General features: G+C 42.5%; 3 protein-coding genes across 7 annotated transcripts in view; 1 reads left to right on the forward strand and 2 right to left on the reverse strand.

Annotated features, from left to right (window-relative positions):
* herpud2 (HERPUD family member 2) overlaps nucleotides 1-11,016 on the reverse strand; it is a 12,023-nt gene extending 1,007 nt beyond the window's left edge. The window contains exons 1-7 of one of the 3 annotated variants that reach the window (XM_047808406.1): nucleotides 10,992-11,016; nucleotides 5,108-5,306; nucleotides 4,507-4,584; nucleotides 4,281-4,367; nucleotides 3,917-4,050; nucleotides 308-415; nucleotides 1-223 (exon numbers count right to left, since the gene is read on the reverse strand). The exon at nucleotides 1-223 is cut by the window's left edge and continues 68 nt beyond it. In XM_047808406.1, the coding sequence (XP_047664362.1) occupies nucleotides 1-223; nucleotides 308-415; nucleotides 3,917-4,050; nucleotides 4,281-4,367; nucleotides 4,507-4,584; nucleotides 5,108-5,254 (777 nt within the window). In that variant the 5' untranslated portion in view covers nucleotides 5,255-5,306; nucleotides 10,992-11,016. Of the gene's footprint in view, nucleotides 224-307; nucleotides 416-3,916; nucleotides 4,051-4,280; nucleotides 4,368-4,506; nucleotides 4,585-5,107; nucleotides 5,443-6,830; nucleotides 6,986-10,991 lie in introns of those variants that run through there. The other 2 variants (XM_047808407.1, XM_027157158.2) reach the window with 2 other exon arrangements.
* On the forward strand, nucleotides 9,230-16,846 carry dpy19l1l (dpy-19-like 1, like (H. sapiens)). The gene is made up of 22 exons (XM_027157024.2): nucleotides 9,230-9,555; nucleotides 9,820-9,844; nucleotides 9,955-10,042; nucleotides 10,183-10,320; nucleotides 10,840-10,960; nucleotides 11,140-11,233; nucleotides 11,309-11,366; nucleotides 11,948-12,039; nucleotides 12,426-12,525; nucleotides 12,666-12,743; nucleotides 12,884-12,970; nucleotides 13,054-13,113; nucleotides 13,250-13,330; nucleotides 13,547-13,648; nucleotides 13,949-14,020; nucleotides 14,114-14,175; nucleotides 14,517-14,541; nucleotides 14,668-14,787; nucleotides 14,882-15,056; nucleotides 15,179-15,278; nucleotides 15,556-15,681; nucleotides 15,855-16,846. Exons 1-22 carry the CDS (start codon nucleotides 9,381-9,383, stop codon nucleotides 16,024-16,026), a joined length of 2,151 nt encoding a protein of 716 aa, XP_027012825.2. The 5' UTR covers nucleotides 9,230-9,380; the 3' UTR covers nucleotides 16,027-16,846.
* A 2,443-nt stretch (nucleotides 16,847-19,289) lies between these two features.
* slc4a7 (solute carrier family 4 member 7) overlaps nucleotides 19,290-20,000 on the reverse strand; it is a 25,920-nt gene continuing 25,209 nt past the window's right edge. For all 3 annotated transcript variants that reach the window (XM_047808405.1, XM_047808404.1, XM_027156773.2), the window contains one exon: nucleotides 19,290-19,499. In XM_047808405.1, the coding sequence (XP_047664361.1) occupies nucleotides 19,421-19,499 (79 nt within the window). In that variant the 3' untranslated portion in view covers nucleotides 19,290-19,420. The remainder of the gene's footprint in view (nucleotides 19,500-20,000) is intronic.

Genomic DNA, 20,000 nt, shown 5'->3' on the forward strand with positions numbered 1-20,000 from the left:
GCTGAGGAGGACACCAGCACGTGATACTGTGTAAAGCCAGTCCAACCAATCACGGTTCAGCTCGTCCTCGTTCTGCACGGCCCCGCCCTGAACGTTCATCTGAGGGTTCTGATTTGCTGGTTGTTCCAATGGGACGGGGTTAGCAGGAACTGGGGCTGGAGCTGGTGTGACTGATGGGTTAACCGTAGGAGGTGTGGCCTGAGCGGCAGCCATTGCAGCCTGGCTGGTGGTACGACCGTTATTTTTAATTATCATGTAACTGAATATTCTAATAAGAACAAACATTTAATATATTTGTGTGACTTACTAGTGCATGTAGTATTGCTGCACGTACACACGCTGCCACCACATCATCTGTACAGGAGAGTACACGCTGGGAGGAAGAAGTGTGGCAGGGGGGGCAAACCGCTCAGGCCTGATACACACACACACACACACACACACACACACACACACACACACACACACACACACACACACACACAAACACCACTAATATAGAGCTCTTTACTGTATATTTAAATAAAATGATTGTGTATAAAGGTGTGTTGTGTATAAGGTATAAAGGTGTGTTGTGTATATAAGGTATAAAGGTGTGTTGTGTATATAAGGTATAAAGGTGTGTTGTGTATATAAGGTATAAAGGTGTGTTGTGTATATAAGGTATAAAGGTGTGTTGTGTATAAGGTATAAAGGTGTGTTGTGTATAAGGTATAAAGGTGTGTTGTGTATATAAGGTATAAAGGTGTGTTGTGTATATAAGGTATAAAGGTGTGTTGTGTATAAGGTATAAAGGTGTGTTGTGTATATAAGGTATACATTTGTGTGTTTGTGTCTATAAGGTCTAATGTTGTGTTTTATATCGTTATAAATGTGTGTTTTGTATATCCTGTATCAGGTTATAGATCTCATTTGAGCTTTGTGTCAATCCTCAGTTTATAGAAGTGTGTCTCTAAGGTAACAGGTTTGTTTTTTGTCATCCTATGACCTCCATTTGTCTACATAAGGTCTCGACTTTTTCTTTTTTCTCTCCTTTCTACACTCTCTCCTCTATACCTCATCATATCTTTCTCCCTTTCATTTCTATACTTTCCTCCAATTTTTGTTCTATATATCCTTCATCCATATATGATCTACATTCTCTGGCTCTCCTTTCTGCCATGTTTTTTATCTATCATTTCTCCATTGGGTGGGGTCTATCCTTTTCCTCCACTTTCTCATGTTATAGGGAATTGTTTTTTTCTCTCCTTTCTGCCCTTTTTTTTTTTGTCTCTCATTTCGTCCCTTTTTTTTTTTCTCGGGGGGTTTCTCACTTTTTTTTTTTTATCTCCCCCCATTTTCTACCTTTTTTTTTGGGGTTTCTCCCTTTCTCACTTTTTTTTGTTTTATCACTTTCTCCCTTTTTTCTTTTTGTCTCTCCTTTCTCCATTTTTGTTTTTTCCTCTCCGTTTCTAGCCCTTTTTTTTTTTTGGCTCTCCTTTTCTCCCTTTTTTTTTTTCTCTCATTCTCCCTTTTTTTTTTTTATCTCCGTTTCTCCCTTTTTTTTTTTTCTCTCCTTTCTCCCTTTTTTTGTTTTCTTCCTATTATCCTTTTTTTTTTTTCTCTCCGGTTTCTCGGGGGGGAGCGCTTTTTTTTTTTTCTCTCCTTTCTCCGCCTCTTTTTTTTTTTTGTTCCTCTCTTTACTACCTTTTTTTTTTTTTCTCTCTCGTTTCCCATCGCCTTTTTTTGGTTTTTCTCTCCTTTCTCCCTTTTTTTTTTTCTCTCGCGTTCCTCCCTTTTTTTTTTTTTCTCCTTTCTCCCGTTGTTTTGGTTTTCTCGCCATTTTCCCCTTTTTTTTTTTTTTCTCTCAACTGGTATCTCCCTTTTTTTTTTTCTCTCCGATGGTTTCCCTGTTTTTTTTTTGGTGGGGGGGTTCTCCTGTTCTCCTTTTTTTTGTGTTTCCTCCTTTCTTCGCTTTTTTTTTTTTCTCTCATTTCTCCTTTTTTTTTTTTCCTATTGTCTCCGTTTTTTTTTTTTCTCTCCTTTCCTCCCTGTTGTTTTTTCTCTCGAAGATTTCCCGCCCGCCCCTCCGCTCCCTTTTTTTTGTGTTTATTCTCGTGTTCTCCCTTTTTGTTTTTTTCTCTCCTTTTCCCTTTTTTTTTTTCTCCCTTTCCTCGGGGCCTTTTTTTTTTTGTCTCCTTTCTGGCCCTTTTTTTTTTTTTCTATCGGCTTCCTCCCTTTTTTTTTTCGTCTCCTTTCTCCTTTTTATTTTTTTCTCATCCTTTCTCCCTTTAGTTTGTATTTTCTCTCCTTTCTCCCCCTTTTTTGTGTTTCTCTCCCTTTGCTCCCTTTTTTTTTTTTCTCCTTTCTCCCGGGAGTTTTTTTGTTTGTGTCTCTCCTTTCCTCCCTTTTTTTTTTTTCTATCCTTTCTCCCTTTTGTTTTTTTTCTCTCCGTTCCTCCCTTTTTGTTGTTTTTCCTCCTTTCGTCTCCTTATTTTTTTTTTTCTCTCCTTTCTCGTGTTTTGTTTTTCTCTCCCTTTCCCTTTTTTTTTTTGGTCTCGTCCTTTCGTCCCTTTTTTTTTTTTTTTCTCTCCTTTTAAAGCTCCCTTTTTTTTTTTCTCTGCTTTCGTGGCCCTTTTTTTTGGTTTTTCTCTCCTTTCCCTCCCTTTTTTTTTTTCTCTCGGGGCTTTGGCTGCCCTTTTTTGTTTTTCTCCTTTCTCCCTTTTTTTTTTTTCTCTCCTTTCTCCCTTTTTGTTTTTTCTGCGCCTATTCTCCTTTTTGGGGGTTTTTTTCTCGGTCCCTTTCTCCCTTTTTTTTTTTCTCTCCTTTCTCCCTGTTTTTTTTTTTCTCATCACTTGTCTCCCTTTTTTTTTTTTCTCCTCTTTCTCCGCTTGTTTTTTTTCCTCCTTTCCTCCCTTTGTTTTTTTTTTCTCCTTTCTGCCCTTTTATTTTTTTTCTCTCCTTTCTCCCTGTTGTTTTTTTTTCTCTCTTTCTCCCTTTTTTTTTTTTCCATCCTTTCTCACCTTTTTGTTTTTTTGGCTCGTCCTTGTCTCCCTTTTTTGGTTTTTTTCTCTTCCTTTCTCCCTTTTTTTTTTTTCTCTCTTTCTCCGGACTTTTTTTTTTTCCTGCGTCCCGTTCTCCTTGTTTTTTTTTTTCTCCTTTCTCGCGCCTTTTTTTTTTTTTCTCTCTTTGTTCCGGCTTTTGTTTTTTTTTCTATCGCTTTCTCGCCTTTTTTTTTTTTCTCCTTTCTCCAGTTTTTTTTTGTTTTCTCTCCTTGTCTCCCTTGTTTTTTTAATTTCTGCCGGCTTTCTCCCTTTTTTGGTTTTGTTCGCTCTTCCTTTCTCCCTTTTTTTTTTTGTCTCTCCTTTCTCGCCTTTTTTTTTTTTTCTCTCGCTTTGCTCCCTTTTTTTTTTTTCTCTCATTTCTCGGCTTTTTTTTATTTTTTCGGGTCCTTTGCCGTCCCTTTTTTTTTTTCGTCCCTTGGGTGCTCCCTTTTTTTTTTTTTTCTCGTCCTTTTAGCCCGTTTTTTTATTTTTTCTCTCCTGTTCTCCCTTTTTTTTTTTTCTCCTATTTGCCCTGGTTTTGGTTTTTTTCTCGACTTTCTCGCCTTTTTTTGTTTTTCTCTCCTGTTCTACGACCTTTTTTTTTTCTCTCCTTCTCCCTTTTTTTGTTTTTCTCTCCTTTCTCCGGGGGCGTGTTTTTTTTGTCCTCTCCTTTCTCCCTTTTTTTTTTTGGTCTCGCTTGCTCCCTTTTTTTTTTGTCTCGCCTTTCCTCCGCTTTTTTTTTTTTCTCTCTTTCCTCCCTTTTTGTTTTTTGGGTTCTCTTCCTTTCTCCCTTGTGTTTTTTTTTTTTTCTGCCATCCTTTCTCCCTTTTTTTTTTCGGGTCTCCTTTCTCCCGTGTTTTTTTTTTCATATAAGGTATAAAGGTGTGTTGTACCGCTGCTGAGCGTGAGCAGAACCTCCCCGATGCCGAACGCCATCTGTACTTCCTGTAAAGGAGAGGTTTGGGATGTTCTGATTGAACGGTGAGGCAGCAGGGCCAGAGTCAGCAGAGTCAGCAGAGTCAGCATTCTGAGACAACAGATAAAGGAGGAAGGTTTATCAGAAGGTTGACGCATCAGTCACCAGTGAATTTAATATCAAATGTGGAATAAAATCAGAGCTGAAAAATGTTCCTCTTGCTCGTGTGTGATGAAATCTGCCATCAATCTGCTGTGAGCTTTTGACAGGTGTTTTCTTTTTAAATTAACTTGGTTGTAATATCTGCACTTCCTGTAGGAGGCGCCTCGACTGAACCTTACTGTAGATCCAGGGTCATAGGTCACTAAGGGGTCAGCTGGGGGATTCTGGGGTGCACACACCAGGTAGACCATGTGACACTTGTCCTGCTGCAGGAGAAGAAGAAAGAACAGGCTGTGAGGTTTCCTCAGAAGCTTCTGGTAGCTCTACACACTTTAGTTGGTTTTTCATCTTTTCAGGTTTAAAACTTTATTTATTTTTGTCAGAAAGTGAATTTTGCTCCTGAACCTTTTGGAGAACGTCCTGGAGCTGCTGGTGGTCCTGTAAAAGGCGTCCGGAGTAAACAAGCCACTGCTCTCGGGACAACTTCAACATGGAACACACGTTACTCACACACACACGTTACTCACACACACGTTTCTCACACACACGTTTCTCACACACACGTTACTCACACGTTACTCACACACACGTTACACACACACACACACGTTACTCACACACACGTTACTCACACACACGTTACTCACACACACGTTACTCACACACACGTTACTCACACACACGTTACTCACACGTTACTCACACACACGTTACACACACACACACACGTTACTCACACACACGTTACTCACACACACGTTACTCACACACACGTTACTCACACACACGTTACTCACACACACGTTACTCACACACACGTTACTCACACACACGTTACTCACACACACACACGTTACTCACACACACACACACGTTACTCACACACACACACACGTTACTCACACACACACGTTACTCACACACACACGTTACTCACACACACACGTTACTCACACACACACGTTACTCACACACACACACACACACACATCACCCACTCACTTACCGGTTTGCTGGGATAAACATTAGTGATGTGTTTCTTCAGTTTCTCCACTGTCCAGTCGAGGAAGCAGCTGATTGACTGATCGTCATATTTCTGGTTTGGTGCTCGAATGATCAGGGTGATGGGACTGTCAGCTCCATGTTCTTCCATGTTTCTTCCATAAACAAACCTCAGAACACACACACACACACACACACACACACTTCTGCCTCGTCACCACCCAGGAGTGTCAGTCATCATGCTGACAGGACGACTGCAGTAGGGATGAACACATCTCTGTGGGTCACGTCCCAACAGCAGGTTTCAGTCTCACTGTCCAACATCACAGCATTTTACTGCTGAAAGGAAGAGAAAGTTTATAAACAACAAAGATTTACATCAGACGTGTCGAAGCTCTTTAAACATCTGTAAATATTTTGCTCTACAAAAAATCTGTCAAAATTATACAAATTCAAAATTGTCCAAAACCCTGGAAATATAAAAAATGTGTAGGGGTGTGTAGGGGTGTGTAGGAGTGTGTAGGGGTGTGTAGGAGTGTGTAAGGGTGTGTAGGGGCGTGTACGGGTGTGTAGGAGTGTGTAGGGGTGTGTAGGGGCGTGTAAGGGTGTGTAGGGGCGTGTAGGGGCGTGTAAGGGTGTGTACGGGTGTGTAGGAGTGTGTAGGGGTGTGTAAGGGTGTGTAGGAGTGTGTAGGGGTGTGTAAGGGTGTGTAGGAGTGTGTAGGGGTGTGTAGGAGTGTGTAGGGGTGTGTAGGGGCGTGTAAGGGTGTGTACGGGTGTGTAGGAGTGTGTAGGGGCGTGTAGGAGTGTGTAGGGGCGTGTAAGGGTGTGTACGGGTGTGTAGGAGTGTGTAGGGGTGTGTAAGGGTGTTTATGGGCGTGTAGGGGCGTGTAGGAGTGTGTAGGGGCGTGTAGGAGTGTGTAGGAGTGTGTAGGGGTGTGTAGGGGCGTGTAAGGGTGTGTAGGAGTGTGTAGGGGTGTGCAGGGGCGTGTAAGGGTGTGTAGGGGCGTGTAGGGGTGTGCAGGGGCGTGTAAGGGTGTTTACGGGTGTGTAGGGGCGTGTAGGGGCATGTAGGGGCGTGTAGGGGCGTGTAGGAGTGTGTAGGAGTGTGTAGGGGTGTGTAGGGGCGTGTAAGGGTGTTTACGGGCGTGTAGGGGCGTGTAGGAGTGTGTAGGGGCGTGTAAGGGTGTTTACGGGCGTGTAGGGGCGTGTAGGAGTGTGTAGGGGTGTGTTAGGGTGTGTAGGGGCGTGTTAGGGTGTGTAGGAGTGTGTAGGGGCATGTAAGGGTGTGTAGGAGTGTGTAGGGGCGTGTAGGAGTGTGTAGGGGCGTGTAGGAGTGTGTAGGGGCGTGTAGGAGTGTGTAGGGGCATGTAAGGGTATGTAGGAGTGTGTTAGGGGGTGTAGGAGTGTGTTAGGGGGTGTAGGAGTGTGTTAGGGGGTGTAGGGGTGTGAAGGACAAATAGAGCACAGCCAGAGTGTGTGTGGAGTAACAGTTAGCATGATAATGTGACAGCTATCACAGCTAACTCCATTAACTCCATTAACTCTTTGGGTCCTGGTGTCTTCCACAGAAGAGAAATAAAGTTTATTAATATTTCCTCATGATATTGTGTGTAAAACAGCGACTTTATAAACATGACACCGAGATAAACCATAAACCAACACGCACAAACACATTGTAGATTACAGTGACGTCATCACATTCATTTAAATAATAAAGTTACAAACCTCAGGATGATGTTTTTCTCTCTGATGTTTCTCCTAGAAAATGGAGTCCAACAACACGGCACCGGAAATGACGTATCGACCATCGTCATTATACTGTGTGTGTGTGTGTGTGTGTGTGTGTGTGTGTGTGTGTGTGTGTGTGTGTGTGTGTGTGTGTGTGTGTGCGTGCGTGTGCGTGCGTGCGTGCGTGTGCGTGTGTGCGCGCGCGTGTGTGAGTGTGACTGTGTGTGTGCGTGTGTGAGTGCGAGTGAGTGTGAGTGCGCGCGCGTGTGTGTGTGTGTGTGTGTGTGTGTGTGCGTGTGCGAGTGAGTGTGAGTGTGAGTGCGTGTGTGTGTGTTTGTGTGTGTGTGTTTGTGTGTGTGTGTGTGTGTGTGTGTGTGTGTGTGTGCGTGTGCGAGTGTGTGTGAGTGTGAGTGCGTGTGTGTGTGTTTGTGTGTGTGTGTGTGTGTGTGTGTGTGTGTGTGTGTGTGTGTGTTTAAACTACATAAATGCATAATAATAAAATGTATTAATTTACACGTATTATGTTTTTTATATAAATATGTTGAAATTTGCTCTGATTAATATTTACTGTGAAAAAGGAAGAAAAACACCTAGAATTTATATCTCATCATCCTTTATTTTTATAAAACACAGCTGCCAGAGTTCTCACTAGGACAAGAAAGTATGACCTTTAACCCCAATGTTATCATCTCTACACTGGCTACCTGTTAAGTTTAGAATTGACTACAAACTGCTGCTACTTACGTACAAGGCTCTTAATGGTTTAGCTCCCATGTACCTAACTAGTCTTCTAACACGTTACAATCCTTCACGCTCTCTGAGATCACAAAACTCAGGACTTCTGCTAGTTCCCAGAATATCTAAGTCTACTAAAGGTGGTAGAGCGTTTTCTTATTTAGCTCCCAAACTTTGGAATAGTCTTCCTGATAGTGTTCGGGGCTCAGACACACTTTCAGTTTAAATGTAGATTAAAATCTCATCTCTTTAGTCAGACGTTCACATAATACATCCCATAATATTGTGCTCTATTACATCAGACTTGCTAATATTATGAACAGCCGATATGTCAATCCCTCTCCACCGCTTCTCTCTTTCTACCATCACGAGGCATCCAGACATTGTACCAGCTCTCATTGTCTTCTGTGTGATGAAGGTTTAGGACCTTTGCTGAGATGAAGGCGACTCTGAGGATCCTGAGACATCTACAGATCTTCCAGCTCCAGTTAGACTCTGTGATACTAAAGAGGAGATGTGACTCCATGTGGTGTTTTACATCACTACAACATTTATCAGACTGTATATATATAATCACACCTCCAGTGTCACCCAGATGAGGATGAGGTTATATAATCACACCCCCAGTGTCACCCAGATGAGGATGAGGTTATATAATCACACCCCCAGTGTCACCCAGATGAGGATGAGGTTATATAATCACACCCCCAGTGTCACCCAGATGAGGATGAGGTTATATAATCACACCCCCAGTGTCACCCAGATGAGGATGAGGTTATATAATCACACCCCCAGTGTCACCCAGATGAGGATGAGGTTATATAATCACACCCCCAGTGTCACCCAGATGAGGATGAGGTTATATAATCACACCCCCAGTGTCACCCAGATGAGGATGAGGTTATATAATCACACCCCCAGTGTCACCCAGATGAGGATGAGGTTATATAATCACACCCCCAGTGTCACCCAGATGAGGATGAGGTTATATAATCACACCCCAGTGTCACCCAGATGAGGATGAGGTTCCCCTTTGAGTCTGGTTCCTCTAAAGGTTCCTTCCTTTACCATCTAAGGGAGTTTTTCCTCCCCACAGTCACCTGAGTCACCTCAGACTTGTTCATTAGGGATAAATACATACACATTTATATCTAATATTAATCTTTATATTATTCTTTACATTAACCTTTTGTTCTATGTTGATGTTCCGTAAAGCTGCTTTGAGACGACGTCCATTGTTAAAAGTGTTATACAAATAAACTAGAACTGAATATTATTTTTGTTATCCAAAATACAGCGTCATGTCATAGTGAATTATCTTAATGTATAATCTGCTTTGTGAGATGTTACATATGTCTGTATTATTATTTGGACGTGAAAAATAATTAAGCAATAATAATAAATAAACAATAATTAATGTTATTTATTATATAATTACAATTTATTAATAATATTGTAATAATGGCGGACTGTTTAGGGCTTTTGTTGTGTATACGGATCTTTACTCATTAACTTATTTTATTATTCATTAATTCTATAATTACACGTGTATTGGATATGAATTATGGCACCTACGTCTACGGAAGTGAAGCCACGCCCCTTGGAATCTCTGTTACCGTGGTTACAAGCAGCCGCCGCACCTCCTTTTATTTCCAGCAGGCGGCGCTGAGGAGCAGAAGCTAACAATGCTAACAAGTCCCTCAGAGTGTCAGTCAGCTTGAGAGCTGTTAAAGAGCTGCTTCGTGTTTCTGCTGCGTTTGTTTTGTTCTTTTCCTTTTTAATTGTACTGTTTGGAGCCTTTAGGATGAAAACATGGTAGTTAAAGCGAGAAAACCGGGGTCTAAGGAGCAGAACGAGCGGAGTGATGTGAAGAGTAGGAGAGGGAGAGAAGGGAAAAGCTCCGCCATCATCCGCCACAAACTCGGCCTCACATCCGCTCCCACAGCGCCGGGGTCCCCGCTCACAGCTCTGCTCATCTGTGCTCTCGGTAACAGCTTTTATTATCTCACCTCAGGATTTATTTAGGATGTAAACACATTAAAGCGCCACTGGGGAAGGTGTTAAAGGTGTTAAACACAGTCTGGACCTTTAAACTAAACACCTAACACTTTCTGTCAGTTTGTCACGTGTCTCTTTATTCACACATTATTACATGATATTTCTGTTCACTTTGACACATTATTAATATTATTATTACTGTCAGGACATTCTGCAGATCTCCACTTAATAACTCACTCCTTCTGCTCCACAGCTCTTACTGCAGGGTATCTTCACTGGTAAGTAAATAATAATAATAATAATAATAATAATAATAATAGTGTTGAGCAAACGAATGTATGAAGGTAATTGTTATTACATGCTGTAGTTCTGTTCCGTGTGTGTTTAGGTGTCACCTCTCTGAGCTGTTTGAGAACGATCGCCACTTTTCCCACATGTCCTCTCTGGAGAAGGAGATGGCCTTCAGAACTGAAATGGTGCTGTGTGGTGTTTCTCTCAGAGTTAACACCAAACCGAACGTTAAATCCTCTCGTCGTCTTATACACACGCAGTGTTAATACACACGAACAAGCTCTGTGACAATTACTGTGCTCTCTGATTTGTTTCTCTACACCAGGGTCTGTATTACTCCTACTTTAAGAGCATCATCGAAGCTCCGTCCTTCCTGAACGGTCTCAGTCTGATCATGAACGACCGTCTCACTGAGTATCCGCTGGTCATAAACACGCTGAAGAGGTTTAACCTGTACCCTGAGGTGAGAAGCTCATACACCTTCAGCAGAACCTGCTCTCATGAGTCATTATGTAGTTATTGTCCTGATTGTCGTCTCTTTTACTGAAATCGGATGGATCGAATTTAAATACTAAACCTGGAGGTTCACAAACTTTTGCCTCTCACTGATATTAATATATTATAATATATTTGTCTGATCTGTTTGATTGGGTCAAATTTATTCAGAAATATTGACATTTATAAAGGGTTCTTTCAAGTGACTTTATATATTTAATATATTGGTTGTATGATTAATTTTACTTTTCTATTCAGGAGCAGGACGAACGCAGGCCCTTCAGTCCTCAGTCTCTGTTCTGTATTGTGTACATTGTGTGTGTGTCTGTGTGTGTGTGTGTGTGTGTGTGTGTGTGTGTGTGTGTGTTATACAGATTAAGGAGCAGTGGGGTGGTGTTGAAGTTGGTGTCCATTGTGAACATACCAGTGTGTGTCTCCATGGTGTTGTGAGTCACACGGATGTGGTGTGCTGTTTGTTGTCCTGCAGGTGGTGTTGGCCAGCTGGTACCGTGTTTACTCCACCACTATGGAGTTCTTCAGGATTCCCACTAAGATGTGTTGGACTATCAACAGGGGAGAAGATCTGGATCCTGTGGAGAGCTGTGAAGGTTCTGTGTTTACACTACTGTGGACTTTAACCACACACACACACACACACACACACACACGTTTTAATCACAGTTAAAACTTTGTGATTAACTAGCAGGCTTAGTACTTGTGTATACACACTTGTACATCACTCTTACACTTTGTGTGTGTGTGTGTGTGTGTGTGTGTGTGTGTGTAGGTATGGGAGATCCTGCATACTTTTATGTGACTTTTGTTTTTCTCTTAAATGGATCCATGATGAGCCTCTTTTACATCTATGGATCATATCTGAGGTATTTGTCTCTGTCAGTGTTTTAGTTACAGTGTGTTATAATCTGTACTTCACTGGTGTTTATGTTCCTCTGCAGCGGCAGTAAGATGGGAGGAGTCCTCACTGTGCTGTCCTTCTTCTTTAATCATGGGGAGGTGAGAGCACATCCACCGACACCCTGAACACCGACACGCCTGAACATTATTACACCGTTACCCTGAACACTGTTACCCTGAACACTGTTACCCTGACACGCCTGCACACCGACACCCTTGAACACTGTTACCCTGAACACCGTTACCCTGAACACTGTTACCCTGACACCCTTGAACACTGTTACCCTGACACCCCTGCACACTGACACCCTTGAATACCGTTACCCTGAACACGTTACCCTGAACACCGTTACCCTGAACACTGTTACCCTGACACCCTTGAACACTGTTACCCTGACACCCCTGCACACCGACACCCCTGCACACCCACACCCCTGAACACCGTTAATCTGAACATCGTTACACCGAACATCGTTGCACCGACACCATGTGTGTATTTGTTGGTTGTTGAAGTTTTCGGTAATTCATTTAACATTTATTACATAGTTACTTTTAGTTCTCTGACATCTTAAGTGACCTTCAGGACACTTTGTTAGTTTCCGAGTAACCTGAACATCTGTAATTATATATGTATAAAATTTAAAGTCGGTGATTTATTATTAGCTGTGTGTGTTACTCAGAGCACACGAGTGATGTGGACTCCTCCTCTCAGAGAAAGCTTCTCATATCCCTTCCTTGTTCTGCAAATGCTCCTCCTCACACACATCCTCAGGTATCTCACCTTCTTCTCTGTTTGTACATGACACATTTGGGAAGAAAAATAAAACACAGAAAAGCAAAGATAAATAAGAAATAACGATGGAGATCGCTGGTGAGTGTAAACAGCTAGTGCTGTTAGCTTGCTTTGCTAATGTAATCTGAGACCTTAGCTAGTGTGAAGCTGAACCTTGTGTGAGGTCAGTTACATCACTGATGAGATACAGAGCCACTGCTGAACAGACCACAGACACAAACTACTACAGACTGTCTGTGAGGAACAATAAATCATCTGCTGTGTCCTTTACACAGAGATACTGCTAGCATTGTAACATAAGTGTAGTGTACGTAATGATACTTAATGATGTCATCTACACATGTCCTGCTCGTCCCTTTGTGCAGGACCAGGAACCCAAGCAGGAACAGCATGGTGGCACTGAGCATGTCCACAGTCATGTTCATGTTGCCATGGCAATTTGCCCAGTTTGTCTTACTCACACAAGTAAGAGGAGCTCACACACACACACACACACACACACACACACACACACACACACACACAATAAGTTCAGACTCAGAACCCACTACACACAGTCAGTATATTTATATGATGAGACTGTGGTTGATTTTTGTCCTTCACAGGTGGCGTCTCTGTTTGCGTCTTTCATCCTGGGTTACTTGAGTCCGGCTAAGATGCAGGCCTTACTGCTCACACATATGGTGAGGTGTGTGTGTGTGTGTGTGTGTGTGTGTGTGTGTGTGTGTGTGTGTGTGTGTGTGTGTGTGGCTGTGTTTATCACTGTGTATGTGGGAGAGAGAGAGAGAGAGAGAGAGATAAAACTGCAATTTTTCTCTTGCAGGTGTCTCTGGGTTTGTGTTTCCTCCTTATGTTTGGTAACTCCATGTTACTGACATCCTTCTATGCCTCCTCTCTTATCTCCATCTGGGTGAGTCTCTCTCTGTCTCTGTCTCTCTCTCTCTCTCTCTCTCTGTCTCTCTGACTGTGTCACTGTGTGTCTTTTTCCTGCAGGGTGTAGTTGCTTTGAGGAATCAGTTTGCACAGATTTTCAGAGCTGGTCCCCTAACATGGGTAAGAATGAAGATGGTGTGTGTGTGTGTGTGTGTGTGTGTGTGTGTGTGTGTGTGTGTGTGTGTGTGTGTGTGTGTGTGTGTGTGTGTGTTTGAGGGTGTTAGTGTAAATGACTGATGTATTTGTGTGTGTACAGGTGATGCAGTGTGTAGCGTGGATCGGGACTACAGTCATCCTCAAGTTCCTGTTAGCGCTCATTCTTGGGGCGTCGGATGACGTAAGTGTCTCACTGAGGGATCTCATGTTAATGATTAGCTTGTGTACATGCTAACCTTTAGTCCATCGGAGACACTGGTGTAGTTGAGACACTGCATTACCCCTTTATCCCTCATGTAGCCTTGCTGAGTACACAATGCTAAACTGGGTTCATTTAAATGTTCTGTGCCTTATTACTAACATGGTGCAAACCTAACGAAGCACGCTGCTGTTTCAGGCTCACATCAGCAGTCTGATCAAGTCCAAGTTCACCAGGTACAAGGACTTTGATACGATGATGTACACCTGTGCAGCTGAGTTTGACTTCATGGAGGTGGAGGTTAGTCAAACACAGCACTGTTCTGTCTGTTTACGTTTCACCAGACGATCGATCCTTCATTCTGCTCCATATCATCATACTGAGGTCTGCTTTCTTTCATTAATACATCGGTGCTGTGCGGCCACATGATGCTTATTCATTATGAATGATTATAGACTCTTATAAACCCAGCTTTATCATGTCAGAAAGGTAAATCCACCTCTTGTGAAGTTTGTAGTCATTTTTAACCAAAACCTGATCATACTGAGGCCACAGATTGGCTTGAGTCTTCCTCAGTGTGTCGTGTGTTGTGTTTGTCAGACGCTTCTGCGCTACATAAGAACCCTGCTGCTGCCTGTCAACCTGCTGGTGGGCGGTGTTGTCGCTGTAAAGGTGAGAAGTCACTGTTTTAATGAACACTCTTTTATGCAGCTGATCAGGTGTTAATTACAGTCTTCCTGAATTATTTTCTGTTTCCATTTACAGATTATGAAGGACGTGATCGATTCTCTCAGATCTGGAGACCGTGCTGCAGTCGAGGACGATCAGTGAGTCGCTTCACCTTCACCCAAATCTCTGAACAGCTCTTTTTTTAATCCCACCTGTTCTGAAACCCACCCATTCTCAATGACTGACACTGACCAATCACAGAGCTTTGTCACAGCCCATTTAATACATGTACACTATTTACTGTGGAGTAACTCATTAGGGACGGGGATAAATATCTCATATTCTATATTAATATTCTTTAAATGAATGGATTTGATATCGAATGTTATTTTGAGACGTCCTTTTCCACAGTGTATTAATAAGACCAGCAGCAGGTCTACACGCTGTGTTAGAAGTTATTTTTTCTGCCTGATTCTTTCCTCCGTTTCTCTTCCTACAGGACAGAGAAGTTAACTAAAGCTGTGGTGAGACGTGTCATTTACACATCATCTATAATACCTCAATCCAGCTGTAGTGTTAGTGTTATTACATATGATTTTATATACGTGTGTGTGTGTGTGTGTGTGTGTGTGTGTGTGTGTGTGTGTTAGTTAGTATATCACACACTGCAGTTGGTAGCCTTTGCTGTTCTGGCTGTTCTCATCATGAGGCTGAAACTCTTCCTCACTCCACACATGTGTCTGATGACATCACTGCTCTGCTCCACACAGGTGACAAAGTCTTCACACTCAGATGTCACTGCAGTTTTCTCACTTACAACTGTGCTCACTGTGTGTGTGTGTGTGTGTGTGTGTGTGTGTGTAGCTGTTTGGCTGGGTGGGTGAGAAGGTGAAGCAGTACACTGCTGTGGTTATTATCGTATCCATCATGGCAGTTCAGGGCCTAGCCAACCTGCAGCAGCAGTGGAGCATCATGGGAGAATTCAGCAACCTGCCTCAGGAAGATCTGCTAGAGTGGATCAAAGTGAACACACCACCAAGTAAGAACACACACACACACACACACACACACACACACACACAGTCACCTCTATTTGGTTCCAAAACATAGTCTTTAAAAGTGTGTGCGTGTGTTTGTGTGCGTGTGTGTGTGTGTGTGTAGACGCAGTGTTTGCCGGTGCAATGCCAACCATGGCGAGTGTGAAGCTGTCAGCAGGCAGAGCCATAGTTAATCACCCACACTATGAAGACGCAGGACTCAGGTAGCCTTTTTCTCCTTTAAATCCACCTCATGCTTTAGGAGCCAATGAGAACCGAGCTGCTTTAACATTCCTGTACCTCTATAGCTGAGATCTGAGCTTATAACCAGTACAGAAGGTGTGAAGTGTGATGGTGGTAGCATCGTCATTAGGATCTCATCACCAGGGAAAGTGTTGAGGATGAGCTGCTGATGCCTAGTAGAACAATTATAACTAGTACAATACAGTCTAACACTGACCGTTTGTGTGTGTGTGTGTGTGTGTGTGTGTGTGTGTGTAGGGAGAGAACAAAGCTGGTTTATTCAATGTACAGCCGTAAATCAGCGGAGCAGGTGAAGAGGAACTTAATGAGTCTGCATGTAGATTATTTTATCCTTGAGGACTCTTGGTGCACCAGACGGACAAGGTAAACACACACACACACACACACACACATACAGTATTTTAACACGTAGTAACTGTCCGTGTTAGACTCTATTGTACTAGTTATAATGTGCTCGTTATTATTGTAATGTACTAGTTATAATTATTCTCTTCACTGTGTGTTTACTGTGTTTACTCTGTGTGTGTGTGTTTCAGGCCAGGCTGTAGCATGCCAGAGATCTGGGATGTGGAGGATCCGGTGAATGTTGGTAAAACTCCAGTGTGTTCGCTGCTGAGTCGAGACTCTCGTCCTCACTTCAACACCGTCTTCCAAAACAACGTCTACAAAGTGCTGAAAGTCCCCAAAGCAGCTAAACACACCAGATAACCACACGCTGCATTGTGTGTGTGTGTGTGTGTGTTTAAATGTAGCTGGAGTTGATCTAAAATCCACTCATTGCCAAGACCAGACCTGTGTGTGTGTTTCAGCTGTGACTATTTATTTATGAGACGTTGCTGCTGCTGTTCATCAGATTCTTGTCTCATGTCACTTTCTGGATGAATTTTTTATTCTTTTAAGTGAAGTGTTTATTTTTACTCTCCATTCTGTCTCACATCCTGTCGGTGATGCAGCTCTGAGTCTTCAGTATTATGTTTTGTGAAATACAAAACGCACCGATCCCGTCATCAGAGCGGTTCCACGCCGGGTTCTCCGTCTGTAGCGGCTCGTTCCGTTCTCTGCTCCGTATTTTTAGCTCCAACAGCCGTGGCTACACTTTCTTTTCGTGTGTAAGAGTAATCCATTCATTTTATCACTCTGGAGAAGTTCTTTATTTCACCGTTTATGAAAATGCGGCTATTTGTTTTTTTTTCAGTCCTTAACAGATTTCAGAAGAAATGTTAGTGTTGGTTTTTGCCACCTCTGATGTAAGTTCCCATGATGCACTGTGATTAAAACGCTACAGAACACGAGCCCCACGTTTCATCCCCTGGTCTCCGTCTGACTGTTTTTAACTCTTGACGTGTAAAAATGCTGCAGATCGACTTGTAATTTTTTGCTACAATTTTTTTTTTTAACTGTAAAAGAATCAAATTTGGGGTCAGTGTGTGAAACTTGTGAAGGGAAGCAGTTGTGTGTAAAATGTGGAACTTTTACTGATGGCCAAATTCAACAGAATTTTATGAATAAAATCATTTGTAATTTTGCACAATTTCGTCATGTTTTGTTCATTTACACGAACAGACATAAAATGGATCAGACATGGGGGGGCGGGGGCTTAGTGGTTAGCACGTTCGCCTCACACCTCCAGGGTCAGGGGTTCGATTCCCACCTCCGCCTTGTGTATGTGGAGTTTGCATGTTCTCCCCGTGCCTCGGGGGTTTCCTCCGGGTACTCCGGTTTCCTCCCCCGGTCCAAAAACATGCATGGCAGGTTGATTGGCATCTCTGGAAAATTGTCCGTAGTGTGTGTGTGTGTGTGTGTGTGTGTGAATGAGAGTGTGTGTGTGTGTGCCCTGTGATGGGTTGGCACTCCGTCCAGGGTGTATCCTGCCTCGATGCCCGATGACGCCTGAGATAGGCACAGGCTCCCCGTGACCCGAGGTAGTTTGGATAAGCTGTAGGAGATGAATGAATGAATCAGACATGAAGACGGAACAAAACAATACCTGATTTTCTGCACCTCCTCATTTGATGATTGTGTTACGGAGGTGAAGACGAACCTCAACACAGGTTCGATGTAACTTTCACACACCAGAGAGCTGAGCATCACGTTTCCTTCGTGCATTTATACGCCGAGCTGTAGGTTTGAGCTGTGGTGGTGGCGGCATGACGTCAGAGCTGTGGTGGTGGCGGCATGACGTCAGGACGCTTCTGAAAGGTTTCATACGGTTTTTTATCTACATTACAGTGTTAGAGTGTACAAGGTCTGGAACTTAAGATTATATTAAATTGTCTTTTGCACAATTCTGTTTTTAATAATAAACACAACAGAAATCAACACACACTTTAACAATATTACTGCTTTTACTGAACAATTTATTTTTAGAGTTTGTACAAAAAAAACAACTCTTCAGGATGAATAATACAATTTTACTGTACAGTTTTATAAACAGTCTGCTGATGGCTACAAAAGTGAGGAGCAGCTTTACAGAGAACCAGAAAACATGCAGCACTGTAACAAAAATACTTGTTCTGAAGGAAGACGTGAGCGGCGTCACGTGCCAGAAACAAACGGCTGAAAATATATCATCTGGGGAATAATCAGGAATCGTCTCAAATTAAATCTGATTGTAAGCTAAAATAAAACTTTAAATACTTCACTAATAAAATCTAATAACTTAATTAACAGGTTCAAGCTGAGCAGCCTAAAAATATGAATATAAAAACTACAAAATATCAGGACCTATTATTTTGGGTTTCTTTATATATAAAGAAATACATCAGGCACAATGTGTCTTAGAAAAAAAAGTTTAAAAAGAAAGAAAGAAAGCAATGAGACTCTGGTGTAACTGCAGCGTTCAGGTGACCGTCCTGTGCGGGCACCAAGGGGTCGAGTTTAATACAGAAAGACTAAACAGCGAGCTGGAGCAGACGTGGGAGACGTCACATTCTCACGTCAGCACTAACACTGGGTCGACATGAGAAGGTAAAGCACAGGAACAACACCACACACACACCAAGGTTCTCACCAGACTCCCAGGGAAGGTTCTACATGTGGGAGCTTTTTTGGAAGAGAAGAATGAGGAATTATTCAGTGAAACCATTAAAAAGCCTTTTGATCTTCGAGTGTGTGCATTAAACTGGCTCTGAGCTGAAAACACACCAAATGATCAACACTCATTATTTACTCCTCAGTATCAAGAACCTGTCAGTATGTAGCATGTAGCATGTAGCATGTACACTGGCTTGGAATAAAAGGGTTCTTTCAGAGTTCCGCTGATCATTAAAGGTCATTTAAAGGTTTTTATTTCCCAAAAAACACAGAACTGCTCTTGGGATCTGAGAGCAAACATCTGGCTGTAGGTTACAGAACCTTTAATATTTCCTCAGATAAACCAGTAAAAGAACCCTTAAATACACACACACACACACACACACACACACACACACGTGCGCATGACTGACACATGAATAAGTGTAATTTTATGTAAACAGGATTAAGAGAATGACAGATTTTGTGATGATAAACAGTCAGAATGAAGAGTACCACACACACACACACACACACACACACACACACACACACACACTAAACTCCTTTAGTATAAATAGTTTTATACTATAACAAAAACACGAGAAAAAATAAAAGGGAAAAATAAAAAGATTAAAAAGGGAACTAAAGCCGAATCTCCTGAACACAGCGTGTCAGTGGAGCCGTGTTCACTGTGATGTAATGGAGCTAACATGCTAAATTCCCTAACACATAATGGGATCCTATAGCCACCAGTTTAGCGTGTAGCCCAAATCACCAGAGGATTGAGAGACTCACCTCTAAACACACAGCAGGACGTCTCACACTTAACACTTAACGTTCAAATAAATACGAAGAATGATAAAAACTGAAGTGGTGACTGTAGAGCTCTTGGCTGTGATAACGTACCTCAGAACATGATGATCACTACACACAGCTTAGATTTAATCACAGTACTGTGTGTGTGTGTGTGTGTGTGTGTGTGTGTGTGTGTGTGTGTGACGATAAAACAGAGCAGCAGGTTTCCTCCTGATCTCATTTGGCCTTTGTTGTGAGAAACTCATCTCTCTCTGCTCTCTCTCTGCCGTTGTCATAGAGATGTCTCTGTGTCCACAAACGTCCCCCCATCTGAGTCGTCGACTGTGATTTTAATGCTGGGACTTTTATCACTGTGGAGCAGAAAACAGACACACACACACACACACACACACACACACACACACACACACACACACACACACACACACACACACACAGAAAAAAAAACATTAGACTTCCAAAGATAAACAGACATACAGATGAACAAAAAGAAGAACAGACAGCTAGAAGGACAGATAAAGATTATTCAGCTAATTAGGACAGACAGCAACAGAGAGAGAGAGAGAGAGAGAGAGAGAGAGAGAGAGAGAGAGACACACACACACACACACACACACAGTGACAGACAGAGAAAGACAGTGACAGACAGACAGACAGAGACAGTGACAGACAGACACAGACAGTGACAGACAGACAGTGACAGACAGACAGAGACAGAGACAGACAGACAGAGACAGACAGTGACAGACAGTGACAGGCAGTGACAAACAGACAGAGACAGACAGACAGAGACCGACAGAGATAGACAGACAGAGACAGAGATGGAGACAGAGACAGACAGAGACGGAGAT

This window comes from Tachysurus fulvidraco, chromosome 25 (genome assembly GCF_022655615.1).
Source record: "Tachysurus fulvidraco isolate hzauxx_2018 chromosome 25, HZAU_PFXX_2.0, whole genome shotgun sequence".
Lineage (NCBI taxonomy): Eukaryota > Metazoa > Chordata > Actinopteri > Siluriformes > Bagridae > Tachysurus > Tachysurus fulvidraco.

Excerpts from the sequence above, each read along its gene's own strand:
- dpy19l1l (XM_027157024.2), top strand. The coding sequence starts at position 9,381 with ATGGTAGTTAAAGCGAGAAAACCGGGGTCTAAGGAGCAGAACGAGCGG. Across the intron at positions 13,114-13,249 it reads GAGCTGGTCCCCTAACATGG|GTGATGCAGTGTGTAGCGTG; the intron begins GTAAGAATGAAG and ends GTGTGTGTACAG. Across the intron at positions 14,021-14,113 it reads GCGGTGTTGTCGCTGTAAAG|ATTATGAAGGACGTGATCGA; the intron begins GTGAGAAGTCAC and ends TTCCATTTACAG.